The sequence below is a fragment of the Bison bison genome, unplaced genomic scaffold (genome assembly GCF_000754665.1).
Source record: "Bison bison bison isolate TAMUID 2011002044 unplaced genomic scaffold, Bison_UMD1.0 scf7180017864388, whole genome shotgun sequence".
Classification (NCBI taxonomy): domain Eukaryota; kingdom Metazoa; phylum Chordata; class Mammalia; order Artiodactyla; family Bovidae; genus Bison; species Bison bison.
This window is the reverse complement of record NW_011494960.1, coordinates 6,689,388-6,701,136: the sequence shown is the minus strand read 5'-3', so window position 1 is coordinate 6,701,136 and position 11,749 is coordinate 6,689,388. Positions and strand designations below refer to the sequence as shown.

The window sequence follows — 11,749 nt, the reverse complement described above, 5'->3', positions numbered from 1 at the left end:
TTTAGTTTTCTGTTCACTCCTTTTTCTTATAACTTCATCTACTCTTGAACCCACTCAAATCACTGTTAAACTGTTGAATACCTCAGTCTGGTGTAGGCAGAGAAAAGTCAGAAATCCAGCATAACGTAGGCTTCAGAGGGTCATCCTGGAGTTATCATTTGTGTCCTAACTCATTACCAGACACCGTGTAATGCAATTTCTTCACAAGTATTACCTAGTTTATCTACAAAAAGTGCTAGATCACATTACAGAGGCAAAACAAGTCTTAGGGATGTTGTGTAAATTTCTGTAAATTACAGGGTTTTTGTGGATAGGATAAGGATTCCATCTCAAATCATCATGAAGCTATAATCAATATAGCAAATTTGCTGAAATTCTTAAAATATATATTTGACCTTTTATATAAACACACCAAAACATCTTACCTCAGCTTTTTTTCCTTTCATCATCTCTGATATATGAGAATGTTCCCATATTATCTCTTATTCCTGCTTTAAACCCTCCAAGCACCCCTCCTTTTTATACTTATTTTTTTCCCCTCCAGTTATTCAATGCCTTTTCCACTTTTTATTTATTTTTCCTTCCTAGCCTTCCTCACTCTAATGAAGTGAAAGTCACTCAATCAAGTCCGGCTCTTTGCAACCCCATGACTCTAGTCTGCATGACACTCCTCTGTCCATTGAATTCTCCAGGCAAGAGTACTGGAGTGGGTAGCCATGCCCTTCTCCAGATCTTCCCGACCCAGGGATTGAATCCAGGTCTCCTGCATTGTAGGCAGTTTCTTTACCATCTGAGCCACTAGGGAAGCCCTCTCCTGACTCTAATCCTAACCCTGAATACACCGTTACACATCAAGGTCAATTTAATGGTGTTTACTTCCCAGTCAAAGGCATTGTTACCATCTTTTTTATTTGGACAGCCTGTAAAGTTTTTTCAAGTTGATCACCATGCTTCAGAGTATTAAAGATAATCGGAGATAAATAGCATGGTAGAATCATTAACTTTAACATCCTTTTAGCATCAGTTAGATGTGCAATAAAAATATTGTTTACTTTTTAAGTAGAAATTCCAGATGTACTTAGAATAACGTAACTACCTAAGTGCCAAGAACAATAAAACACATACTTCAAATTATAGCTCAAAATTATTTTCCACCTCTTAGCATGTGTCTTCCTCCCTTTTCTCCTAGCTTAGGCCTTTATTTTCCCTACCCTTTGGAGGACTGCCCATTTCTGTTCCACTGTACCCTGTACCCTGGCCACAGAGGTGGGTGTGAGATTCAGCCAAGAAAATCAGATTTGAATCTGAGGGTCCCAGAAGTAATGGGCAGCTGAGGCTGAATCACCTGCTGGCAGGGCCCAGAGGATGCACCACAAGTTCTTACTGCTGAGGAGCTGCCCTAGTTCCTAGCCTTCCATGAGCCTAGTTTTTTCAACAATTTCTTTAATTTTCTGAGCTAACCCAGTTACTGTTGCCTGCAATAAATCAATCCTATTACCACAAATAGTAAAATAATTGATTGATTAAAACAACACATACACATGAAAAAGCAGTAAATATATCTATAACTGTGATATATGTGCCAAATGAAGTTTTAAATGATTATTCACTAAAGTATATTTTATAAGGAAACCATAAAAGATTCCCTCTTTAATCAGTTTCCTCCTCTCTCTTTCTCTCTAGGTTTCATTGGTAAGGTCTAATTATATCAAGCAGTTAATTTCTCCCTTGCTTAATAAGGACCCTGACTTGGGGGATTAATACCCAAAGGAAGACCAAGGCTACTTACTATCTCCCGTATTTGAAAATTATTGCAGTTCCTAGATCAGAGAGAAATTACTATAAAAGTGAAAAGCACACTCAGATTTTGACATTCTATTTGAAAGTGATTGAAAAAGAGAATTCTGGTGCGCTGGGAAGGCCCAGGGGGATGTTATGGGGAGGTTGGGAGGGAGGAGGGTTCAGGATGGGGAGCATGTGATTTTTTTTCTTTAATTATAGAAAAAAAAATAAAAAAAAAAAAGAAAAAGAGAATTCTGAAGATCTACCAACAGACTGCAAGTTGATGGGAATTTCCCAGGACAGGGTTACTTCCTTCTTCCAGGGAAGGAAAACAAAGTAACATTCAATTCAATAGCACCGGTCAGTTATGTTCTGTTTGCCTTGTAAGTGCCCAGATTTCTCCTTCATTTAAAAAAATTTTGGCTCTCACCCTCCTGTCATGACCATCAAAATAAAATAATAAAGATAGAGCTAGAGCTAGCTAGGGTCTTAGGCAGTAGAATTCATGGGTTAATGTATGATTTAAAGAGCTTACTGTGCTGAAAGTTAAAACAAGTTGAAAAAAATATGAGAAATGTTCAAAAGATGGAAATTGGAAAGGAATCTCTACTATACCTACCCCTGTGTCTTCTACTGCCATAAAAGTAGAATGCTTTTTAGCCTGGATCTGGTTAGACTATTACAGGTTTTGGAGACTGAAATGGAGGCTATTGGTTACTGATGTGTGTTAAAATCCAGAGCATATGCGTCCTGTTAATGTTAATTTTCTGTTCTTTAAGGGCTGTTAAAGACCCCTCTTTTGGCTGGTTTCTCATTGTTGACCCTCATACCCAGGGAGATAATGTGGGAAAGAGTCTGTCTTTTGTATGTGTGGCTTACATGCACGCATGCTAATCACCTCAGTCGTGTCCGACTCTGGAGACTCTCCAGACAGTAGCCACCAGGCTCCTCTCTCCATAGGATTCTCCAGGAAAGCATACTGGAGTGGGTTCACATGTCCTCCTCCAGGAGATCTTCCCAACCCAGGAATCAAAACCAGGTCTCTTCTGTCTCCTGCATCGGCAGGTGGGTTCTTTACTAGTGTCACCTGGGAAGCCCCTAAAATGAAAGTGTTAGTTATTCAGTCCTGTTTGACTCTTTATGACCCCATGGACTGTAGACCACCAGGCTCCTCCATCCATGAAATTCTCCAGGCAGGAATACAGGGATGGGTAGCCATTCCCTTCTCCAGAGGATCTTCCTGACCCAGGGATCAAACCTGCATTACAGGCAGATTCTTTAACATCTGAGCCTCCAGGGAAGCCCATATTTGACTTACATGATCATAAATTATTTTGGACATTTAAAGTAACCTAATTGTCTCAGGTGAATATAGAAAATTTGGATAGGACTTTCTTGCATCTTTAAATTTGTCCTTTTAGAATCACAAAGCAGCATTCAAAATTTATACAATTTAACAGTGTATATGAAGCGTGGAAGATAGGAGAGTTGTCATGTAAGGATTTCTTGGTGAGACTGCAAGTAGAAACTGCACTGCAAAGAGAGACCCAGCATGGAAAGAAGCGGGCCAATCAAGGCAATTCTAAAGGGAAGCACTAGTCTGTTTACATTGAGATTATTTGCTCCTTTTCCATTTCATTGTCTTAAACACATTCACATACATATTCACATACATATTCACTTTAACCACAGATTTCTTTTGACAGATGCCCAAGATTTGATCCTTCCATAAACATGAGAAATTACACAGTGGTGACTGAATACATCCTGCTGGGAATCCCTGAGACAGAGGGCCTAGAGACTGTGCTTTTTTCCCTGTTCTCATCATTATATTTGTGCACTGTCTTGGGAAACGTGCTCATCCTTTCGGCTATCATCTCTTCCTCTCGGCTTCATACACCCATGTACTTTTTCTTGGCGAACCTCTCCATGTTTGACCTGGGTTTCTCATCAACAACTGCTCCCAAGATGCTGTCATACCTTTCAGGGCTGAGTCAAGGTATCTCTTTTCAGGGTTGTGCTACCCAGCTCTTCTTCTACCACTTCCTGGGATGTACTGAGTGTTTCCTATACACGGTGATGGCCTATGACCGCTTTGTTGCCATATGCTTTCCTCTGAGATACATGGTCATAATGAATCACAGAGTCTGCACCATCTTGGCCACAGGGACCTGGATGGGCAGCTGTATCCATGCCATTATCCTAACGTCCCTCACCTTCCAGCTGTCCTACTGTGGCTCTAACAAGGTGAGCTATTACTTCTGTGACATACCTGCCATCTTACCTCTAGCCTGTGGGGATACATCTCTAGCCCAGAGGGTAGGTTTTACAAATGTTGGTCTTTTGTCTCTCATTTGCTTTTTTCTCATTCTTGTTTCCTACACCGGCATTGGGATTGCCATATCAAAAATTCGCTCAGCAGAGGGCAGGCAGCGAGCATTCTCCACCTGCAGTGCACACATGACTGCAATTCTCTGTGCTTATGGGCCAGTCATCATCATCTATCTACAGCCCAATCCCAGTGCCTTGCTTGGTGCTATAATCCAGATATTGAATAATCATGTAACCCCCATGCTGAACCCATTGATCTACAGCCTGAGAAATCAGGATGTTAAATCAGCTCTGAGGAATGCATTTCCCAAGAGATGCTTCACTCTGAAGAAAAACTGAGAAAAGCTCAAGCTTTGCTGGACAAATTTTGAGTCTCCATTTCTCAGGACTAATTCTCTTCCACAGCTTCCACGGCGTGTTGAAATCAAATGTGCTCTGAATGGTTCTACCACTTAACCTCACCAAGTTTTAAAGCCATGTCTGCTTTCATATTTTCCTGTGTTTATAATGAAATATAATTACTAGAGTAACTACTGACATCAATCTTATTCTTGGGCTGCCTGGATTCCCTGCCAGAACCGCCATCCTTCCCCAAACATTTCCTCCCTCATTAAATTTTTAAAAGAGTTCAGAGAACATATTTTCTTTCTCATAATCTCAGTTAAAAGTATTTCCGTATATATCTAAAGGGAAGGGAGAACAGAAAAAAAAATTCAAGCAAGCCCAGCTTAATACAGAGTATCAGAACTCAATATCCTTTCTGTAGAGTATAACCTCCAATTTACTTCCACTCAACACCAAAACTCTCACTTGAGTAATATTTAAGGGTTAGATCTATCTCATGTGTAGTCTGGTTTGATTTTAATATTTTCCTTGTGTACACATTCCTTTGGGATCCAGATATTCTTGTATTATTAGATGACTGGAAGGCTGTGATCTTGAATCTTGTCTCATTAGCCCCTACAAAAATCAGCTTTAGTTTTGTAAAGAAAAAAGGAAACAAAAGGATAGTAAGACAAACAAAAGGAGTCAAATTTAAATGTAATACTACATGTTTTTCTAAAACAACAACATTGATTGATTTGTCTGTTATAAAAAGCAAGCTGGTTAGAATTTTCATTTAAATTCAGGTAGCAATAAACTTGCTTTTCCATTGAAAATAATAAGGTATATATAACTTATTTTGATTCTGCTAATCTCTAGGTTCCCTAACGATAAGGGAAAAAATAGGTAAATTTATTATAGAAACTGTGTTAAATTTTATAACATAGTCTCATTCTTCTTTTGCTGATTTTAGTTTGTTTCCTTTTATGTTTTACCTACCAGATGTTTATGACTTTTCTTGTAAGCCACCTTAAGTCCTTTTGGTAAGAACCAGAGAATAAATAATGCACTAAAACAAATAATAATAATGATATTAATAAAGCTGTATTTCAGTAGTATTTTTCATAATGGATTTATTATTTTCTTCCTTCTCGGGCCTTCAATTCCTGTCTATCAAATGATTGAAAATAAGTTCTCCAAGTAGAAACTGTAAGCATCACAATGAATGTGGAGTGAGCTGTCAGAAAATATTAAATGGGCTCCCATGGCAGGAGATGCCAGTTACCAGTGCTCTGAATTTGTTGTAAAGGAATCTCTAATGTGAGATACTGTAATTTCACCTGAAAAGTAATTCCGGAGTCACTAGGCATTTCTGGCTAGAAATCCAGAGGACATTAACCAAGTAACCTTAATTACATGGAAGTTGTTTCCAGGTTAGCAACAATTGTATTGAAATATTAAATATATCAAGTGTTAAAGGATATAGTGTAAATAATGGTTGGATTTTCACTCATTGCTTTCGTATAAACATCAAAAACTCAGTATCTTCCATTATAGCAAGGTTGTTTTTTTCAATGTTCTCTTAACCAAGAGTGAACTACAGTAGTTCCACCCTTATCTGCAGTTTCATTTTTCAGTGGTTTCAGTTCTGTGGTTTCAGTCACCCACAGGTCACCCTTGGTCTGAAACTATTAAATGAAAAATTCCAGAAACAGATCATTCCTAAGTTTTAAACAGCCAGCCTTTCTGAGTAGTGTGATGAAATCTCGAGCTCCGTCTGGCCACGTACATGAATCACTGTCCCAGGAATACAGTGTTTATGTTCAAGAAACCTTTCTTTTACTCAGTAAGGACCCAAAGCTCAAGAGAAGTGATGTTGCCAATACAGATAAGCCATAGTGAAGCTATAAAGTGTTTCCTGTAAGTGATAAAGTTAAAGTTCTCAACTTAAGAAAAAAATTAGTTCTGTATTGAGGTTGCTGTGATCTATAATACTAATAATGAATCGGATACCCAAGAAACTGTGAAGAAAGAAAAAGAAATTTGTACTAGTTTTGTTGCCACACCTCAAACTACAAAAGCTATGACCATAGTGTGTGATAAGTGTTTAATTAGGATGGAAAAGTCATTAAATGGTGCAGTAAGTATTTTAAGAGGGAGAGGGAGACCACATTCATATAATGTTTGTTACAGCATATTGTTATTATTGTTCTATTTTATTATTAGTTATTGTTGATCTCTTACTGTGACCAGTTTATAAGTTAAACTTTATCATAGGTTTGCATGTATAGGAAAAGACATATATAAAGTGTTAGTCGCTCAGTTGTGTCCAACTCTTTGTGACCCCGTGGACTGTAGCCCGCCAGCCCTCTGCCCACAGGATTTCCCAGGCAAGAACACTAGAGTGGATTGTCATTTCCTTCTCCAGGGGATCTTCCCAACCCAAGGATCAAACCGGGGCCTTCTGTGTTGGAGGCAGATTCTTTACACTCTGAGCCACCAGATTCAGGTTTGATACTGTTTGCAGTTCCAGGCACCCACTGGGGATCTTGGAACATATACCCCAGGATAATGGGCATCTATTGTAGTCACCTCCGTTCTTTAGCCTTGTCTTGATGCTGTCAGCTGCATTCATACCCATCCCATTCATTTCATCCTTTCTCTAGACTCCAAGGATTTATACTAATTGCTTTCCATTTCCCTAAACATAAATACCCATATTTTCTTTCCTGATCTCCAACTTTGATGGGCAGATGCTGAAATAGGTTTATGTTTTACAGCCTCCATTCTTCTGTTCTTTAAACGCACACTTTTTTGTTTTAAGGATTTTACTACTTGTCACTACAAAGAAACACACGACGATACAAAAAAATAATAAACATTTGAAAAGTTACAATGGTTTAGAAAATTTCTTTGTATTTTATCCTAACAGTTTTCCTCTAATGTGTATTTTTAAATGTAATTTTAACTATTCATATCTTTCTACTTACTTCCAAATTCTTCACCTTCCATTGACATACTCATAGATTTTTTTTCTTCCAAAATTTATTTATTATTTTTTTTAATTTTATTTTATTTTTAAACTTTACATAACTGTATGAAGGGCCAGGTTCACAGGCTAAGAGCCTGGATACAGAAATTTCCTTAGTTAATGGTAGAACCAAGAATAGAATCTTGGTCTTCTGGTTTGCAGATCAGTTCTTTTCCTGTTGCACAGACTTATAAATTCCAACTGAGGAATTTATGGGTGATCTTGATGCTACAGAACTTTCATTAATTTCCAGACAAGTCATCATAGCAATAAAAACACTAAATAGAAAAATAATTCAGTATTTTACTGTAAGAGGTCACTTCTGATTCAGAAATTTTACCACTTCTGACACAAAACATATAAAAGTTTTTAAACATAAAAAACTATATAAGAAAAAATAATGTCTAGCTTTTACATTCTCTTGATACATTCCTAAAGCTTCATCAAATAGACTTTATAAATTTAGAGATAATTTGAAACTTCCAAAAGAGTTACAAAAGTAGTACAAAAAAATCCATGTATACCCTTTATTCAGATTCCAAAAATGTTATCATTATATTTATTACAATCCTTCAAAAAAGGATTTTTAATGTGTTTAAATAGCTTTCTCTCATCAACAAAATGATTAGCATTCAAGTTACAGTGTTCCAAGATTATCGAAAAAAGACTGCATAATGAAAGCAAATGTCCCAAAGAGTTTAACTATGAATGCTTTGATATCAAAAATATAACTCTAAGCTTCGGTTGTAGAGTTGATGTGAAAGTTGTACAGACACACAAAGCAACCTTCCTCTCTGTCCCCCCATACACATACACACAAACACACGCATTTTTTTTCTAAATCAGAATACATTGTTGCCATGAGGAGTTGCAGACATAATTCCCCTTTTCCTTACACTCCTTACTTAGAGTGCATTTTTTTGAATATAAGGAACCTCCTTATATAACTATAATAAAGTTATCAAAACTAAGAAGTTAACATTGATACAATACTATTACCTGATCTACACCTTTACTTTAGGTTTTAGTAATTATTCCAATAATATCATTTGTAGAAACAAAAAAAATGTCCAGGATCATGCATTGCATAAAGTCATTTCTGTTTGGTTTCTGTTCATCTACTGTTTCCTAAGTCATGCTTTGTACTCTAGGACAGTAAAGTTTTGAAGATTTTATTCTGAGTATTTTGTGGAACATCCATTAATTTAAGTTTGCCTGATATTTCCTCCTCATTAGATTCAGGTTATGCATTTTGGGCAGGACAAACTCAGAAATGTTTTGTTCTTCCTAGTATATCATATCAGGAGGTATTTACTATACATTTGTCCCTTTAATAGTGAGGTCAATGCCAATCATTTCTGCCAGATTACTCAAGAATAAAGTTATAATTTTACTTTCAGAATTAATTGTGATCTTTGTGGGAAAGAGGGGTACTTTGTGATTATGTAAATATCCTGTTACTCCTCAAAGTTTAAACTGATAGTTGTAAACTCCATGGATGATTCCTGTCAGAATTGATTATTATGGTAGTTGCCAAATAATGTTTTTCTAATTTAATCATTCCTACCATAATTACCAACTGGCTTCCTACTATAAGGGAGAGCTTTCCTTTCTCTTTTTAATATAAAATTTATATTTAAATGTATACAAAGAGACATTTATATTAAAATGTCACGCTAACAAACTGAATAAAATATATGATCCTATCTTGTTGAGAATGTGACAAAGGCTGTTAGCTGGAATCACATGGGGTAAGATAAGCATACTAAGACCTTATCTTATTAGGAAGGAGAACCGCTTTTTTAGTAGAGGAAATGCATAAGATAGCAAAACTGAACTAGGTCACGTCGAAGTTTCCTTCCAACTCTGAAATACTAATTTTGTGTCTCTATAGAGCTGCCTCATAACTGTGGACCAACCCTTCTGGTTGGGGAAATGGGAGTATGGGTAGAGGAAAAAATGCAGACGGGAGATGACGATGGGACAGAAAAAAAGGCATTTTATTCTTGCCATGAAATCCTTGCTGAATTATCCAAGAAATAAAAAAAATAACTTCTTGCTGTGTAAAACAGGGAGCTCAGCTCAGTGCTATGTGACAGCCTAGGGAGTGGGATATGGTGGGAGTGGGAGGGAGGTAGAAGATGGAGGGGACATATGTACACTTATGGCTGATTCACTTTGTTGTATGGCAGAAACCAACACAACATTGTAAGGCAATTATCCTTCAATTAAAAACAAATTTAAAAATACAGATTATTTTTGCTCAGCTAGTTGCTTGATCTCAGCTAGCTGCAAACACTAGATATGAATCAACAGACAAGGACACCAGTCCCCCAAATAACAGGAGGTATTTATCATAAGGATATAGAAGAAAAGTGGACCATTGGGATAGACATATTACAGAGACAACATTTTTCAAGACAGAAAGCACAAGGTTCTTGGACCTAAATTTCACCATTGAACACAGGGTTGTTTATGATATTATGGGAATAGATAAGTTTAACTGTGGAAACATTATTGATGCCCTTCAGACCCAGACTGGTGGGCATTAGAACATAAGACTAGACCATCCCTGTGTATATATGTGTCATCAACAACCTCAGTCTGGGGCAGAAATACGTCATCAATCTCAGTACTACACAAATACATAATATGATTACAAGACAGAGGACACGGTAAACTCAGACCTCTGAAAAGTCCTCAACCATTGCTCTGCAGTCCACAGAGTCTCCTATGAGCGCATTCCTGAATGAAATGCAGCAGAATTAGAAAGGAACTGTTTCCCAGAATTCTTAGGGGACCACATCAAAATTTTCTTTCTCCAACTCATTCACCACTTAGTTTCAATCTACACTCTTACACCACCTGGGCTGTTTTGGAATTTCACATCTTCTGCAACACAAGATTTCCTGTACTATGTACTAGCCAGAGGTCCTGCAGACAAATGGCCTGGGCCCAGAAGACTTCTAAACATGGTGGCTTTGCCCAATAACATGTTAATATTAACTTCATCATTCTCTTTAAACTGTCACCTGTGAGCACATGATAGGAAATAACTTTGTCTTAAGCTCACTTATATAGGCAAAGAACAATTAAATAGCAAACCCTTAACAGAGTGGGGAGATTTGTAGTGGGTGGGCATGGAGGAGTGTGTTGTACAATCAAATTTAGAGCAAGTTAGAGGATGAGATGGTTAGACAGTGTCAGTGACTCAATAAACATGAATTTGAGCAAAGGACAGAGGAGCCTGACGTGCAGTCCAAGGACTGTAGTCCTTGGGGTTGCAAAGAGTAGGATATGACTTAGTGACTGAACAACAACAGCGCCTATGCAGAGGGGAGGATATGTTCTCAAGGGAGACATGGTTTATAGTTATTCATGTGGGTACCCTGTTGGTAAGGTGAGGTAGAAAGACTGTACTTCAATACAAACCTCAAAAGAAATAGAATTTAACAGGTCAAACATATGCTGGAATATGTGTTCTTTAGTTACACATATTTACTGATCATATGTAAGCTGTACAATACTTGGGGCTTCCCCAGTGACTCAGTGGTAAAGAACTCACCTGCCAATGCAAGAAAAATAGGAGACGTGGGTTCAATCCCTGGGTTGGGAAGATCCCTTGGAGGAAGAAATGGCAACACACTCCAGTATTCTTGCCTGGAAAATCCCAAGGACAAAGGAGCCTGGCAGGCTATAGCCCATGGAGTCATAAAGAATATAATAGTTAGGAAGTGAATAAAATGCACATGGTTTCTGTCTTTAAATAAAACCTGGAGACTCTGAGGTCACCACAGTAAATTTCTGAATACTGAAAAAAAAAAAAAAAACCCACTAAGGAAACTCAAAATTAATTAAAAGATGTCATGTTAGGGCAATTAAAATTGGGAAGTGGCTTCCCTCGTGGCTCAGAGATTAAAGCGTCTGCCTGGAATGTGGGAGACCCGGGTTCCATCCCTGGGTCAGGAAGATCCCCTGGAGAAGGAAATGACAACCCACTCCAGTGCTCTTGCCTGGAGAATCCCATGGAGGGAGGAGCCTGGTGGGCTACAATGCATGGGGTCGCAAAGAGGTCGGACACAACTGTGCAACTTCACTTTAACTTTCACTTTCACTTCAAAGGAACCTCACCCCATTCCATCCGGAGAAAGCCCAGACATTGGGCACGGAAGAAAAAACATGACCCCAAATAAAGCCCCTCAGCCTTAGAATAAGATGGGTATGAAATAATGGAAGACAGAATTTTGGACCTGCAATTCTTTGGACTTTAACATACAATGA

At 37.9% G+C, this 11,749-nt stretch overlaps 1 protein-coding gene across 1 annotated transcript; it reads left to right on the top strand.

Moving 5' to 3' along the window:
- Positions 1–3,516: 3,516 nt before the first annotated feature.
- LOC105002043 (putative olfactory receptor 10D4) lies at positions 3,517–4,452 on the top strand. Its single transcript, XM_010858485.1, has one exon. The coding sequence runs from the start codon at positions 3,517–3,519 to the stop codon at positions 4,450–4,452; it is 936 nt and encodes a 311-aa protein (XP_010856787.1).
- The last annotated feature ends 7,297 nt before the right edge of the window (positions 4,453–11,749 follow it).

Bases quoted from the DNA above. Each gene is read 5' to 3' on its own strand.
- LOC105002043 (XM_010858485.1), top strand. From the start codon at position 3,517: ATGAGAAATTACACAGTGGTGACTGAATACATCCTGCTGGGAATCCCT.